This window comes from Bombina bombina, chromosome 3, assembly GCF_027579735.1.
Source record: "Bombina bombina isolate aBomBom1 chromosome 3, aBomBom1.pri, whole genome shotgun sequence".
Lineage (NCBI taxonomy): Eukaryota > Metazoa > Chordata > Amphibia > Anura > Bombinatoridae > Bombina > Bombina bombina.
Genome location: NC_069501.1, coordinates 298,327,598 through 298,344,703, shown reverse-complemented (window position 1 = coordinate 298,344,703; position 17,106 = coordinate 298,327,598). Strand labels below are relative to the sequence as shown.

The following is a 17,106-nucleotide window of genomic DNA, read 5'->3' as shown; positions in this document are numbered from 1 at the left end:
GAAAGTAAACCCAATCGCTTGAGTGCAATGTCAATTTATGCTAGAATATTTACCGCGTCCTCAGAGCTCAGGTTAACTATTTTGATAAACAAAAAAGTGTCACACAACACATCAAACATACATTACAAAGTACACGTACAGTCATATAACACCATCTAATAAAAATATTTAAAAAAAATATTGCACAAAAAAGTTATAAGGGCTTAAACATATGAGGTCTTAGGTGAAAAAAAAGACAGGCTAAGGGCTTTTACATAGAGATACATACATGTCTAAAGATGTATGTGTGTGTGTGTGTATGTATGTGTGTGTGTGTATGTGTATATATATATATATATATATATATATATATGTATGTATGGATGTATATATGTGTGTGTGTTTATATGTATGTACATATGTATTTATATGTGTATATATGTATTTACAGACATATATACACACATAAATACATATGTACACATATATAGACATATGTAGCAGTGCATTGGAGCCCTTTTCAGTTAAGTAGATGAAAAAACATATTTATGCAATATTCATATTTAATAAAGTGCTTTAGTGTGTATTTACTGGAAATATTTCACATTCCAATTTTCTGCACATAGCTGAACATGTTCTAAGTATTTATAAACAGATATACCTATATATATCTGTGTGTGTGTATATATATATACTGTGTTTTTTTTTAAACTTTTACAATATCAGCTCAGTCTTCTGGGCTGCAGAGTTGTCTGGGGATCTTGAAGGATGTAGGGAGCGGGTCACCTCTGGAGATGAGGTTACCTATAAACATATGGATCTTTGCACAATTCTTCAAGTTTTTCAATTATGACCCCTTTTCAAGAAGAAGTCCTTCTGTAGTACTTCTTTTTTTTTTTTTTTTTTTTTTTTTATAGATTTTTATTGAGGTTGTGCAAACATAATACAACATATGAAGAATAACAATTCCTAAACTAGACATATATGATACAGTGTAATGGTTCTGCATACATAAAGACAGATTACATTCCTATCAAAGGCAACGTTATACGAAGAACTGGAACCTCTTTTTTTATTTTTGTCATATTCTGAACAAGATGAGTTTCCTCGCTTAATACTAAGGCACCTTCTATACTTACAATAGGAGAGGAAAATGGGAAATGCGAATGAACCTACAAAAGTAGAGTGAATAAACACTTACGATATTAGATAATATTAACACTGGTGGGGACCTTTCCAAAGTTGAAAAATATGGTAAAATAAGTAGGTATAATGTAGTAATCGGCATATATATAAAAATAAACATGGTAACCAACATATAGCAACAAAAATGTCACCAATTAAATATTTAAAGAACATAGTAGAATATAAAGGTATGGTACAATATATAAAGCATGGTGACTCAGAATAGGATGGCAATTAGTTTGTCAGACAGTAGATACCGTAAAGGCACCATTCCGTTGCTGATCTAATATGAAATAATATGTAGGTATGGCATAATAATTATGATGCGGTATAGGCAAGATAAACCGCGTAATGAATTCTTCCAAATTGGGAGACTTTTTATGAGGGGTGGTGGGGGGGGGGGTGGAAGTTAGGACATAGTAAGTGATTAAATAAAAAGTATGTTTCATATAATGGTATCCATAAATTTAGTAGTCATAGTGAAAATACTGAGAAAGAAAAGGGCAGCCTTGTTTATAAGCAGATATATGTCGCTAAACTTTTAAATATAGATAAGGGCTTGCACCTAGCTGGAGTGAGGGAAAAGAGGGCTCAACTGCCTCGGCCGCTGGCAGCCTAACCCCCATATATTAATAACACTGGTGTTATCCCAAAGGCCAGGCATAGGAGTGAAATGGAAAATTCAACTTGGGGGCCTGTACATTGCAAGAAGCAATATTGAAAGAAAACAGGGTGTGTATGAAGGGAATATACTCAGCTGACTAATATGAATGGCCAGTCCTGCTGACCTAAATGGATAAAAGATATTTTTTTTTTAGGAGAAGCTGCATATTCCATTAGTATCCCTATGAGTGCAAAAACAAGGAATCAGTATATCTAGTATATATATAAGACCAGATGTAACATAGCATCTAAGATAAACATATAACTTAGCCTTTAGACTCTACCAGCATTCTGATAGGTGCACCTAAAACATTAGGCAATTATTACATAAAGTCGAACTCTATACATAACATAAAATATAGAATAGGATGGTCCAGTGTTAGAAAGCTACCTATGGATGGACATGGTAACCTGAGGAGTAATGAGCTGTGGAATATAAGGTACTGTAAACATGCTAGGATGGTTATTGAACCTGTAAATAGGGTAAGAGCCTTTACAAGATATTACCACTGAGATACGTTAATTCTGAGGTGAGAGAAACAAAATTTGTCCATGATACCAACAATTGACATTTGTATGCGTAGCGATCTAATTCTGTGTCCCAGTTAATTAGCTAGTTAAAGATCGATCGGTATGGGCAGCTTAGTCAATATCTTACTTGTCTCTGACTTGCCCCAGGATAAATTTCTACAGGAAACTCAGCCAATGCCTAGTTTAGCGACATTTTGTGCTGATATCCAGGAGAGACTGCATTGCTGAGTGCCACCAAGCAGACCGACTTGCAGCGACAGCGCCAAATGTTGGAGGTTAAAGCAAAGTGAGTCCCACACTTGAAGACTGTCCGTGTCGACATATGGGCAAATCTCTTGCAAGCTCATGACACCAACCCAGACCTTCAATGTTGTAGACCTTCGGAAGCGTAATAAAAGATTGTATTTCTTCTCTGGTCTCAGTACTTCTCCATGATCTCGTGGCCCAGCAGGAGCAGACACATCTGCTACAGTCACCTTACGCTGTTGAGCTGGGTTAAGGGCTGGAGTCTGTGTTGAAGTCAGATTTTGCTCGGGTTCAAGCTGAGCAGACACATATATCATCCGGTCTGACCATCTGACCTCAGGCTTCAAAATAAGAGCGGTCCTTGGAGGTGTTGGTTTGGTGCTCTGTGCGTCTGTGTCAGCAGATCCTCTCCAAGCCGCCATCATGCTACTTTCAAGGCTAAGCGGTGAGCTCAGCAAACTTGTAGTTCCTCTATTCTGCGGGCCATCAGGGATGAGTGAGTGAGCAGCGTGGTTTGTGGGCAGCATCGCTGCCTGCTTAGGCTCCGATGACATATGATGTCCGAATGCAGCACTACAGCTGTCTAAAAAGATATGTATTTTCCCCATGATATAATTTGCGTCTTCCATGCTTAGAATGGCGCCCTAGGTTGGGGGTTACACAGTGCCGATCTTTAGTCAAGGTTAGTTCACAGCTGGAGGTGTTGATCAGGCCTCAAGATAGCTGCTGCAGGCCGTGTATGCAGTGTTAAACGTACTAGGATTTTAGGAGTCTGTTGCCGTAGTACTGCTCCCTTCTCAGAGAAAAAAGGTTGGTAAGAGCGGCTGAGGCTTCAGGTCTTCAATGGTGGTCGAATAGATGAATATTTGGGCACAGACAGTCGCAATTTTAGTTTTTTGTATACAGTATGGATAGAGCTGTTAAGAAGTGCGACCGTCTGGCTTCAAAGTTGGCTCCGCCCCCCCTTCTGTAGTACTTCTGATGATACAGGAAGTGTGTCAGGCTTTAGTCCTGTGCTCCTTCTATAGTTCTTCTGATTACTTTGTGTCAATATTTTGTCCTGGGTAGTAAAACCAATGCACTTTAGTCAGCGTTGGAAAGTGTGTGTTCCACTTTCCTTTAGTCGGTTTATTAAGGAGAGAGGTTTTTCTTCCAGGAGATTTCAATCTATTATTTGTCAAAAGGGGCCTGCTAATTTAGACTTGAGAACTTAACTGTTGGAGTCCAAAATTACAGTTAATTGTGCCCGATCCTGGGATCCACTGGTTAACATGATACGTGCCTTTGTGTGTCCATGTTACTTTTGCCTGGCCTATGTTTCCTTTTTATTTTTTAACAACAAGTTCTCTTGTTTCAAGCACTTTTCACTCGGTTTTCCACTTTTAGTTATCAACGTGAAAGGTCATAATCTAATACGAGACATAGTTTTATACTTTCTGTAATAGTATCTCTGTTTCCACCTCAAAAATCTATGTCCAAAGGATTTTTCACAAGATCTAGAGGGTATCTTCGAATAGTGCTTTTTCAGAGGATTTCTTTCTATTTCTTTCGGATTCCCAGAATTCCTCAGTTTTTACAAGATGGCGTTGACAATGGTTTGTCTGCTAGATTGTTAGGTCAAATTTCTGCGTTATCTGTTCTTTTCATAGAAGGTTACCTAAACTTCCTGATGTTCAGACTTTTGTCCAGGCGTTAGTTAGAATTACTCAAAGTTATGAGACCTATTTCTACACCCTGAGGATTGATTTTTGCATAATCTTGTTTTAGTAACAGTTTTGAAGTTCTATTTTTAAGCTAATAAAGAATTCGTACAATCTTCTAGTTTGTTCACTTCTCTGGGACTGTAAAGGGCAGAAGGCTGCTCAGGTGGCATTGGCCTCTGGGCTCAAACAAGTGATTCACAAGGCTTACTTGGTGACGGAAAAGACGCCTCCTAAACATATCACAGCTCATTCTACAAGAGCAGTTGCAACTTTGTGGATTTTTAAAAATGATGCATCTTTGGAACAGATTTGCAAAGTTGAAACAGTCTTCTCTGCATACTTTTTCCAAATGTTACCGATTTGATGTTCTTGCTTCTTCGCAAGCAGCTTTTGGCAGGAAAGTCCTTTAGGTCACAGTGTCGGCTAAATAGGAACTGATAGAAAAATTGCCCCACCCTGTCTATAAAAAAAGACCATCTGCTTGAATATTAATCCATATGTTATGGAGGAATATGGACCATTATCATTTTACAAAAGAAAATAAAAATAAAAATGTATGCTTACCTGATATATTTTCTTTCAGAATGATGATGGCCCATAGGCCCTGCCCATTTAAATTTTTAGGTGACAGTTCTAATGGACACCCTACAGACCCTGCTTTGTCTTTCCTACCTATTTCTTTCCTATTCTCTGCTCGGCTATGCATTAAACGTATATACATTAAAGAGGTGGGAGGAATTTTAAGCTCTTTTATGGGTTCTTGGCCTTCTCCTAGTGGCGGTAATATATCCCATATGTTATGGAGGACTATGGCCCATCGTCATTCCGAAATAATTTTTCAGGTAAGTATAATTTTTTTTTTATTATTTATGAGTGGGATATCATTACTAAATGTATTCTGTAAATGCAAAAAATATATTTGCTGTGAACTGTAGTCTCTGTGCATGCATACATTTTTCATTTCTGTCTTAAAGGGACATACATCAATTTTGATGTATGTTATTATATAAATTAAAAAATATATTCGATTATTAAATCAGCATAATAATTTCATTGAACCTGTTTCTAAATCAATAATGTTTTCATTTTATTTCTTATAAAAGTTAATTTGAAGCTATGATTAGAGGATAATATGTTACAGCAAAATAAAGTACATTTCCATGAACATGTTATTTACTAAAATGACTTATGAGTCATTATGACTATATATAGATTTATTTCACAAAAATAAAATGTATAATGAGATTTTCCTCTAACTTAAAATTTCTACATATAGTAATCAAATTTTCAATCATATATAAAAAAAAATATTTGTGAAAAACTGCTCGGTTTATAATTGATACATATCCTAAACATGATTTGCATTAGAAAAAGACACATATATAGAAATCATATTACAGCTAACATAAGATGCAGTCAGGAACCACAATGTAATGGATCACATTGATTTTATAGCAGAGTTTAAAAAAACAAAAAACCTTTGCAAGTGATTATAATAACTCTGTACTATTATATTATATTTCAATAATTCATTGCTCATCAGTCCAGGGGGAATGTTTAGAGTGAGACTGCAATACTTACCTATAGCTCAGCAGCTCCGCTCCTCCAACTCACGTTTAGACGTCTGAATACCTACAATAAAAATTTGTTTAGAGCAAAACCGGTGCTCTGTAATATTTCCCTACCTTGTTACATTGTCCTACCTACGTAACGCGGACGGCCAAGCCTACATCTAGATAGAGCACTTTTATATCCGCCATCTTTGTTTCAAAAGGAGGCTGATGTTAAAATAGTGATCGGATTCTGTATAATTTTCCGACCTTGTTGTATTTGGCTATTTACAGTGCAGTACAGTAAATAATTAAAAGAGTAGCGGTGAGTAAAGACCCGCGTAGCTAACGCTGCTTTTTTTTCCCAACGCACCCTTAAGACAACGCTGGTATTTAGAGTTGTCTGAGGGGCTGCGTTAGGCTAAAAAAAGGGTGCGTTGAGCCTAACTTAGCTCCACTTCAACCCTCAATACCAGCGTTGCTTACGGTAGCGGTAAGCAGCTAAAACGTGCTCATGCACGATATCCCCATAGGAAACAATGGGGCAGTTTGGGCTGAAAAAAACCTAACACCTGCAAAAAAAGCAGCGTTCAGCTCCTAACGCAGCCCCATTGTTTCCTATGGGGAAACACTCTCTAAGTCTGCACCTAACACCCTAACATGAACCCCGAGTCTAAACACCCCTAACCTTACACTTATTAACCCCTAATCTGCTGCCGCCGCTATCGCTGACACCTGCATTATACCATTAACCCCTAATCTGCCGCTCCGGACACCGCCGCAACCTACATTATCCCTATGAACCCCTAATCTGCTGCCCCTAACACCGCCGACCCCCTATATTATAATTATTAACCCCTAATCTGCCCCCCCCCCCAACGTCGCCGCCACCTTACCTACACTTATTAACCCCTAATCTGCCGACCGGACATCGCCGCCACTATAATAAATGTATTAACCGACACACTCCCGCCTCAAAAATACTATAATAAATAGTATTAACCCCTAATCTGCCCTCCCTAACATCGCCGCCACCTACCTACAATTATTAACCCCTAATCTCCCTCCCGCACCGTCGCCGCTACTATAATAAATTTATTAACCCCTAAACCTAACTCTAACCCAAACACCCCCCTAACATAAATATAATTTAAATTAAACAAAATAATATTCCTAAAATTAAATAAAATAATCCTATTTAAAACTAAATACTTACCTATCAAATAAACCCTAATATAGCTACAATATAACATAATTACATTGTAGCTATTTTAGGATTTATATTTATTTTACAGGCAACTTTGTATTTATTTTAACTAGGTACAATAGCTATTAAATAGTTAATAACTATTTAATAGCTACCTAGTTAAAATAAATACAAAATTACCTGTAAAATAAATCCTAACCTAAGTTACAAATACACCTAACACTACACTATCATTAAATTAATTAAATAAATTACATACAATTAGTCGTCTTCACCCAGCCAAGCCGAATTCTTCATCCAAGGTGCGCAGAGGAGGTCCTTGATCCTGATCGGAACAGCCAATAGAATGCGAGTTCAATACGATTGGCTGATTGGATCAGCCAATCGGATTGAACTTCAATCTGATTGGCTGATTGCATCAGCCAATCAGATTTTTTCTACCTTAATTCCGATTGGCTGATAGAATTCTATCAGCCAATCGGAATTGAAGGGACGCCATCTTGGATGACGTCCCTTAAAGGAACCTTCATTCGTCGTTAGTCCGTCGGTTGAAGAGGATGGCTCCGTGTCCGCTCCGTTGAAGATGGCTCAGCTCCGCTCCGGATGGATGAAGATTGAAGACGCCGCCTGGATGAACACTTCTACCGAATGGAGGACCTCTTCTTTGCCGCTTGGATGAAGACTTCTACCGGATCAAGGACCTCCTCTGCGCACCTTGGATGAAGAATTCGGCTCGGCTGGGTGAAGACGACTCAAGGTAGGATGATATTCAGGGGGTTAGCGATAGGTTTATTTAAGGGGGGTTTGGGTGGGTTAGAGTAGGGGTGTGTGGGTGGTGGGTTGTAATGTTGGGGGGGGTATTGTATTTTTCTTTTCAGGTAAAAGAGCTGATTACTTTGGGGCAATGCCCCGCAAAAAGAGCTGATAAAAGAGCTGATTACTTTTGTTTTTTAGAATAGGGTAGGGAATTTTTTATTTTGGGGGGCTTTTTTATTTTATTAGGGGGCTTAGATTAGGTGTAATTAGTTTAAACTGCTTGTAATTCTTTTTTATTTTTTGTAATTTAGTGGTTTTTTTTGTATTATAGTATAGTTTATTTTATTGTATTTTATTTTAGCTAATTGTATGTAATTTATCTAATTAATTTAATGATAGTGTAGTGTTAGGTGTATTTGTAACTTAGGTCAGGATTTATTTCACAGGTAATTTTGTATTTATTTTAACTAGGTAGCTATTAAATAGTTATTAACTATTTAATAGCTATTGTATCTAGTTAAAATAAATACAAAGTTGCCTGTAAAATAAATATAAATCCTAAAATATCTACAATGTAATTATTATTTATATTGTAGCTATCTTAGGCCTAGATTTGGAGTTTGGCGGTAGATGGGTTGTTAACGCTACGCGGGCTTTTTTCTGGCCGCACCATAAAATTAACTCTGGTATCGAGAGTCCAAAAAAATGCTGCGTTAGGCTCCAAAAAAGGAGCGTAGAGCATTTTTACCGCAAATGCAACTCTCGATACCAGAGTTGCTTACGGACGCGGCCAGCCTCAAAAACGTGCTCGTGCACGATTCTCCCATAGGAAACAATGGGGCTGTTTGAGCTGAAAAAAAACCTAACACCTGCAAAAAAGCCGCGTTCAGCTCCTAACGCAGCCCCATTGTTTCCTATGGGGAAACACTTCCTACGTCTGCACCTAACACTCTAACCTGTACCCCGAGTCTAAACACCCCTACCCTTACACTTATTAACCCCTAATCTGCCGCCCCCGCTATCGCTGACCCCTGCATTATATTATTAACCCCTAATCTTCCGCTCCGTAAACCGCCGCAACTTACATTATCCCTATGTAACCCTAATCTGCTGCCCCTAACACCGCCGACCCCTATATTATATTTATTAACCCCTAATCTGCCCCCCTCAACGTCGCCGACACCTGCCTACACTTATTAACCCCTAATCTGCCGAGCGGACCTGAGCGCTACTATAATAAAGTTATTAACCCCTAATCCGCCTCACTAACCCTATCATAAATAGTATTAACCCCTAATCTGCCCTCCCTAACTTCAATTATTAACCCCTAATCTGACGACCGGAGCTCACCGCTATTATAATAAATGTATTAACCCCTAAAGCTAAGTCTAACCCTAACACTAACACCCCCCTAACTTAAATATAATTTACATCTAACGAAATTAATTAACTCTTATTAAATAAATTATTCCTATTTAAAGATAAATACCTGTAAAATAAATCCTAATATAGCTACAATATAAATTATAATTACATTGTAGCTATTTTAGGATTAATATTTATTTTACAGGCAACTTTGTATTTATTTTAACCAGGTACAATAGCTATTAAATAGTTAAGAACTATTTAATAGTTACCTAGTTAAAATAATAACAAAATTACCTGTAAAATAAATCCTAACCTAAGTTATAATTAAACCTAACACTACCCTATCAATAAATTAATTAAATAAAATACCTACAATTACCTACAATTAACCTAACACTACACTATCAATAAATTAATTAAATACAATTCCTACAAATAACTACAATTAACTAAACTAGCTAAAGTACAAAAAATAAAAAAGAACTAAGTTACAAAAAATAAAAAAATATTTACAAACATAAGAAAAATATTACAACAATTTTAAACTAATTACACCTACTCTAAGCCCCCTAATAAAATAACAAAGACCTCCAAAATAAAAAAATGCCCTACCCTATTCTAAATTAATAGAGTTAAAAGCTCTTTTACCTTACCAGCCCTGAACAGGGCCCTTTGCGGGGCATGCCCCAAGAAAATCAGCTCTTTTGCCTGTAAAAAAAAACATACAATACCCCCCCCCCCAACATTACAACCCACCACCCACATACCCCTAATCTAACCCAAACCCCCCTTAAATAAACCTAACACTAAGCCCCTGAAGATCTTCCTACCTTGTCTTCACCTCAACAGGTATCACCGATCCGTCCTGGCATCCGGTGCTGAAGAGGTCCAGAAGAGGCTCCAAAGTCTTCCTCCTATCCGGCAAGAAGAGGACATCCGGACCGGCAAACATCTTCATCCAAGCGGCATCTTCGATCTTCTTCCATCCGGTGCGGAGCGGGTCCATCTTGAAGCAGCCGACGCGGATCCATCCTCTTCTTCCGGCGTCTCCCGACGAATGACGGTTCCTTTAAGGGACGTCATCCAAGATGGCGTCCCTCGAATTCCGATTGGCTGATAGGATTCTATCAGCCAATCGGAATTAAGGTAGGAATATTCTGATTGGCTGATGGAATCAGCCAATCAGAATCAAGTTCAATCCCATTGGCTGATCCAATCAGCCAATCAGATTGAGCTCGCATTCTATTGGCGGATCGGAACAGCCAATAGAATGCGAGCTCAATCTGATTGGCTGATTGGATCAGCCAATGGGATTGAACTTGATTCTGATTGGCTGATTCCATCAGCCAATCAGAATATTCCTACCTTAATTCCGATTGGCTGATAGAATCCTATCAGCCAATCGGAATTCGAGGGACGCCATCTTGGATGACGTCCCTTAAAGGAACCGTCATTCGTCGGGAGACGCCGGAAGAAGAGGATGGATCCGCGTCGGCTGCTTCAAGATGGACCCGCTCCGCACCGGATGGAAGAAGATCGAAGATGCCGCTTGGATGAAGATGTTTGCCGGTCCGGATGTCCTCTTCTTGCAGGATAGGAGGAAGACTTTGGAGCCTCTTCTGGACCTCTTCAGCACCGGATGCCAGGACGGATCAGTGATACCTGTTGAGGTGAAGACAAGGTAGGAAGATTTTCAGGGGCTTAGTGTTAGGTTTATTTAAGGGGGGTTTGGGTTAGATTAGGGGTATGTGGGTGGTGGGTTGTAATGTTGGGGGGGGTATTGTATGTTTTTTTTTACAGGCAAAAGAGCTGATTTTCTTGGGGCATGCCCCGCAAAGGGCCCTGTTCAGGGCTGGTAAGGTAAAAGAGCTTTTAACTCTATTAATTTAGAATAGGGTAGGGCATTTTTTTATTTTGGGGGTCTTTGTTATTTTAATAGGGGGCTTAGAGTAGGTGTAATTAGTTTAAAATTGTTGTAATATTTTTCTTATGTTTGTAAATATTTTTTTATTTTTTGTAACTTAGTTCTTTTTTATTTTTTGTACTTTAGCTAGTTTATTTAATTGTAGTTATTTGTAGGAATTGTATTTAATTTATTTATTGATAGTGTAGTGTTAGGTTAATTGTAGGTAATTGTAGGTATTTTATTTAATTAATTTATTGATAGGGTAGTGTTAGGTTTAATTATAACTTAGGTTAGGATTTATTTTACAGGTAATTTTGTTATTATTTTAACTAGGTAACTATTAAATAGTTCTTAACTATTTAATAGCTGTTGTACCTGGTTAAAATAATTACAAAGTTGCCTGTAAAATAAATATTAATCCTAAAATAGCTACAATGTAATTATAATTTATATTGTAGCTATATTAGGGTTTATTTTACAGGTAAGTATTTATCTTTAAATAGGAATAATTTATTTAATAAGAGTTAATTAATTTCGTTAGATGTAAATTATATTTAAGTTAGGGGGGTGTTAGTGTTAGGGTTAGACTTAGCTTTAGGGGTTAATCCATTTATTATAGTAGCGGTGAGCTCCGGTCGGCAGATTAGGGGTTAATAATTGAAGTTACGTGTCGGCGATGTTAGGGAGGGCAGATTAGGGGTTAATACTATTTATGATAGGGTTAGTGAGGCGGATTAGGGGTTAATAACTTTATTATAGTAGCGCTCAGGTCCGCTCGGCAGATTAGGGGTTAATAAGTGTAGGCAGGTGTCGGCGACGTTGAGGGGGGCAGGTTAGGGGTTAATAAATATAATACAGGGGTCGGCGGTGTTAGAGGCAGCAGATTAGGGGTACATAAGTATAACGTAGGTGGCGGTCGGCAGATTAGGGGTTAAAAAAAATTAATCGAGTTGCGGCGATGTGGGGGGACCTCAGTTTAGGGGTACATAGGTAGTTTATGGGTGTTAGTGTACTTTAGGGTACAGTAGTTAAGAGCTTTATGAACCGGCGTTAGCCCAGAAAGCTCTTAACTCCTGCTTTTTTTCTGATGCTGGAGTTTTGTCGTTAGAGCTCTAACGCTCACTTCAGAAACGACTCTAAATACCGGAGTTAGAAAGATCCCATTGAAAAGATAGGATACGCAATTGACGTAAGGGGATCTGCGGTATGGAAAAGTCGCGGCTGAAAAGTGAGCGTTAGACCCTATTTTGAGTGACTCCAAATACCGGCGGTAGCCTAAAACCAGCGTTAGGAGCCTCTAACGCTGGTTTTCACGGCTACCGCCAAACTCTAAATCTAGGCCTTAGGGTTTATTTTATAGGTAAGTATTTAGTTTTAAATAGGATTAATTTAGTTAATTTTAGGAATATTATTTAGTTTAATTTAATTTATATTATATTTATGTTAGGGTTAGGGTTAGAGTTAGGTTTAAGGGTTAATAACTTTATTAAAGTAGCGGCGACGTTGCGGGCGGGAGATTAGGGGTTAATAATTGTAGGTAGGTGGCGGCGATGTTAGGGAGGGCAGATTAGGGGTTAATCAAATTTATTATAGTGTTTGCGAGGCGGGTGGCAGATTAGGGGTTAATAAGTGTAGTTACGTGGCGGCGACGTTGGGGGGGGGGGCAGATTAGGGATTAATAAATATAATATAGGGGTCGGCGATGTTAGGGGCAGCAGATTAGGGGTTTATAGGTATAATGTAGGTGGCGGGGGTGTCCAGTCGGCAGATTAGGGGTTTAAAATTTTTATTATAGTGGCGGCGATGTGGGGGGGCCTCGGTTTAGGGGTACATAGGTAGTTTATGGGTTTTAGTGTACCTAAGAGCACAGTAGTTAAGAGCTTCATATTCTGGCGTTAGCCAATAAAGCTCTTAACTACTGACTTTTTTTGGCGGTAGGAGTTTTGTCGGTAGAAGGTCTACCGCTCACTTCTCCCAAGACTCCAAATACCAGCGTTAGGCAGATCCCATTGAAAAGATAGGATACGCAATTGGCGTAAGGGGATCTGCGGTAGCCTGGAATCGCGGTAGGGAAGTGAGCATTAGACCCTTTCCTGGCTGACTCTAAATACCAGCGGGCGGCCAAAAGCAGCGTTAGGACCCCTTAACGCTGCTTTTGACGGCTAACACAGAACTCTAAATCTAGCCGTATGTATGGTATTAGCTTGTAATGATAGCGTAAATCTTATAAATGTCTTTTTTAGGCTATGTAACAAAAAATAATTGAAACATATCTGTACCCTGAAAAAATACATTTATAAAAGTAATGCTATCATTACAAGCTAATAACATACATAATAGCTTTTGATTATGTTTTAATGTTTTATGTTTGATCTGCACTCAAAACAGCCAAATATAACCATCCAATCAATATTTTCACATCAGCCTCCGTTTGAAACAAAAATGGTGGATATGAAAGTGCTCTATCTGGCCGTACACGTTACGTAGGTAAGAAAACTTAACACAGTAGGAAAATATTACAGAACACCGGCCGCCGTAGCTTTGGTTGTGACGTCGCCTGCTATAGAAATGCATTTGAAGTAGTATATCTGCCATGCTCTTACCTAGGTAGACCCCATGAGAGTACTCGCATAATGAGTCCCACAGGGGGCTTGGAAAAATGATAAACTTTGCTAAAAGATAGCAAGGCAATGAGGAATAATTAAAATAATATGGTATGTGCTGAAATATGATCTTTAAATGATCTGTAAATGATCTTTAAACTGAAGCAGGTTATAAAAGAACAGTCAAATGTGGATAATTTTAATTCTAAATGTGCTCACGAGAATTAACCTCAATCCTAGGCGGTAAAAAAAATGCCTCTTGGAGAAGGAGGGTCGCTTTCCACTTTGTAGTATCCACCCAAGGTTTATCACTGCAAACCCCATTTAGACTACCATATGTCCTGGAGCAAGGGTAGTCTTTGCCTCCCATTGTATTCAGTACCTCTCATGGATGTAAGGAGCATGTAAACAAAAAAGGGACAATCTATTAAAGTGTGTATTTTTATCACACCAATGAAAACAGCACTGTAAGACACTCACATGTCACATCTTCAACATGTAGCGAGGTCTAATAAAAGATAGTTATATAAATTCCAAAAACACTGCTGTAACCAATCAACTCTCCCAGTGGAACAGTGCCTCAATGGATAATAAAGTTTGTTAAATAAAAAAAGCCTGTACAGAACAGTCTGATTAGGCAGTTAAACCCGCTGGGTTCCTTATGCGTTTCGAAGTAAACTTCTTCATCAAAGGTATCAGCAATAAGGGTATTTTTTTATTTTTATATATACTGTATATAATTCTGATAAAGTGACCTTTTGTAAAATATTAATTAGTAGTTATATTTCTTTCAAATCTACTGAAACAAGAAATTAAAATTTTGTCTAAAAAGAAATTCAAATGTCTAACTGGTATGTGTTCTTGTTTTAGACATGGCAGAAAGTGACCTGGCATACACCCAAGCCATTATGGGCAATGGCAAGGAAGATTACTCTGGGAAAGAAGTGCTCATTCTGGGAGGAGGTGATGGTGGAATACTTTATGAGCTAGTCAAACTAAAACCAAAGATGGTTACCATGGTAGAAATATCCTTTGCGTTGATTTTCTACTAAAGGGACAGTCTAGTCAAAATTACAACTTACAAGATTCAATAGGGCATGCAATTTTAAACAACTTTCCAATTTACTTTTATCATCAAATTTGTTTTCATTTGTTGGTATTCTTAGGTGAAAGCTAAACCTGGGTAGGCTCATATGCTAATTTCTAAGCCCTTGAAGGCCACCTCTTATGTCAGTGCATTTTGACACATAGACACTGCTAGTTCATGCATGCCATATAGATAACATTGTGCTCACTCCTGTGGAGTTTTTTATGAGTGAGCACTGATTGGCTAAAATGCAAGTCTGTCAAAAAAACTGGAATAAGGCGTCAGTCTGCAGAGGCTCAGATACAAATTAATCACAAAGGTAAAAGTATATTAATATAACAGTGTTGGTTATGCAAAACTGGGGAGTGTCTATATTTTTATACAATAAACAAATCTGGAGTAGAGTGTCCCTTTAATGTTATGTTTTCTTGCCACTGTATTCAACAATGGAAAAAAATCTGTTTCTTAAAGATGGGAAATAATTCTAAGTAGTGTCTTGTAGTTTTACCTTCACTTTCTCTTTGCTACTTAAAGGGAGATGCTAATGCAGTAATAGAAAAATGTAGTTAGGGCATTGTATTACTGTACAAATCTCTCTGGATAACACACAAATGGGTCAAATACATAGCTAATTTACTGCAAGACATACTTAGTAAGCCAATCAAGCTTGAGTGTAAACTTCGCTAGAAGTAAGCTTTTTGCACACATCTGGTAACGGGCTTATTACAAGTTGAAAGTAAAAAGTTTGCGTTCAAGCGAAAGCTGACGCATGATAACCAAAGGACTTTGTGATATTGCAACCGTGTTAATGTATTCTACCCATAGGGGCCTATTTATCAAAACGTCAACTTAAAATGCGCTGGAATTCCGCGCCGTAATTGTCACGAGATTGATCCGCTGTGGATATCAAAGCGTCAAGTTCGGCAAATGTTGAAATTTGTGACGTAACATACGATCCCACGATCTCAATCCGCGCTGCAGTTGAAAACCGTGGTATTCGAGCGGAATTGTTAATTCACCCTCCTATTCGACAGTATTTGAAGCTCTCACAAAGTTATCAAAAATTCTACATTTACACTTGCGTCTTTTCTGACTCAGCGTACCTAGTTTTCAATCAGCCACCCTTGAGGTCGCGGATGCCATAGAACTCAATGGGAGTTGGAAAAAACAGAAAGCTTATGTTCAATGCTGCAAGCGAATGAAGTATATTACATAATAAAAGTAAATTGGAAACTTTAATAAAATTCTATACCCTTTCTAAAGCAAACAATATTTTTGCTACACATTTGGTGCACTAGTAGATATAGGGATAAAAATGAAAAACTACTTATGGATTATGCTACAACTTTGTCTCTCATTACAAAGCAAGGGGACAATATTATTTCTACATATTTGGTACAAAGTTTTGCCCCAAACGTGTTGCACTAATAGATATAGAGATAAAAATGAAATAAATACAAAATAATATAGCTAACTTTCTTTTTATTTTTTGCGAAAAATCTATGTGCAACATGTTTAAGCCATGTAAATACAAGTCCCACTCTCCACTTCGCTCCATATTTGACTCAACTATTTTTGCACCAATTATGACGCAAACTCCTAAATAACCCACACACTCCTAAATAATTTTTCCACTACTTTTGATTGGAATATGCATAATGACATGATATATGACATCTGCCAATCTGATTCAAATACACATTATAAACTATCACTAACAAATCAAATTGCTCGTTACTTGTGTCATTGATCACTCATCAGAACTTGTAAGTGCCATTTGTTACATTGTGTATTATACTTTAAAACTATGTATATGTGAAATTAGTATTAAAGATAAAAATTGATGCTGACATTAGGACACACAGTGTAATATTTTAGACAAGGATTTTATAACTCTTAAATATTTTAGACAAGGAATTGATGTTTGATTCAATAGAATCTTAAGCTGATAGCTCAAAGGGATAGCCCACCTAATTTTAAACTGTTATAATTCAGATACAGCAGAAATTAAAATCACCTCTTTACTGTCATGCTATTTCTTGAATTTCTTTTTCAGTCAGAAATGTCATCTTATATGCCAGCCCATTTTATAACACCTGTGTAGGGGTGGATTTTAAAAATAGATTGCAATCAGGAGGGGTTAGAGAGGTTCAGAGAGAACATAAGTGCCATTTGTTACATTGTGTATTATACTTTGAAACTATGTATATGTGAAATTAGTATTAAAGATAAACATTGATGCTGACATTAGGACACACAGTGTAATATTTTAGACAAGGATTTTATAACTCTTAAAGGAACAGGAAACCCCAAAATATTATT

At 37.6% G+C, this 17,106-nt stretch overlaps 1 protein-coding gene across 1 annotated transcript in view; it reads left to right on the top strand.

Annotated features, from left to right (window-relative positions):
• Positions 1 to 17,106, top strand: part of SMS (spermine synthase) — a 417,092-nt gene that overhangs the window by 233,416 nt on the left and 166,570 nt on the right. Inside the window, exon 6 of the mRNA XM_053706374.1 lies at positions 14,568 to 14,725. Within this exon, the coding sequence (XP_053562349.1) occupies positions 14,568 to 14,725 (158 nt within the window). The remainder of the gene's footprint in view (positions 1 to 14,567; positions 14,726 to 17,106) is intronic.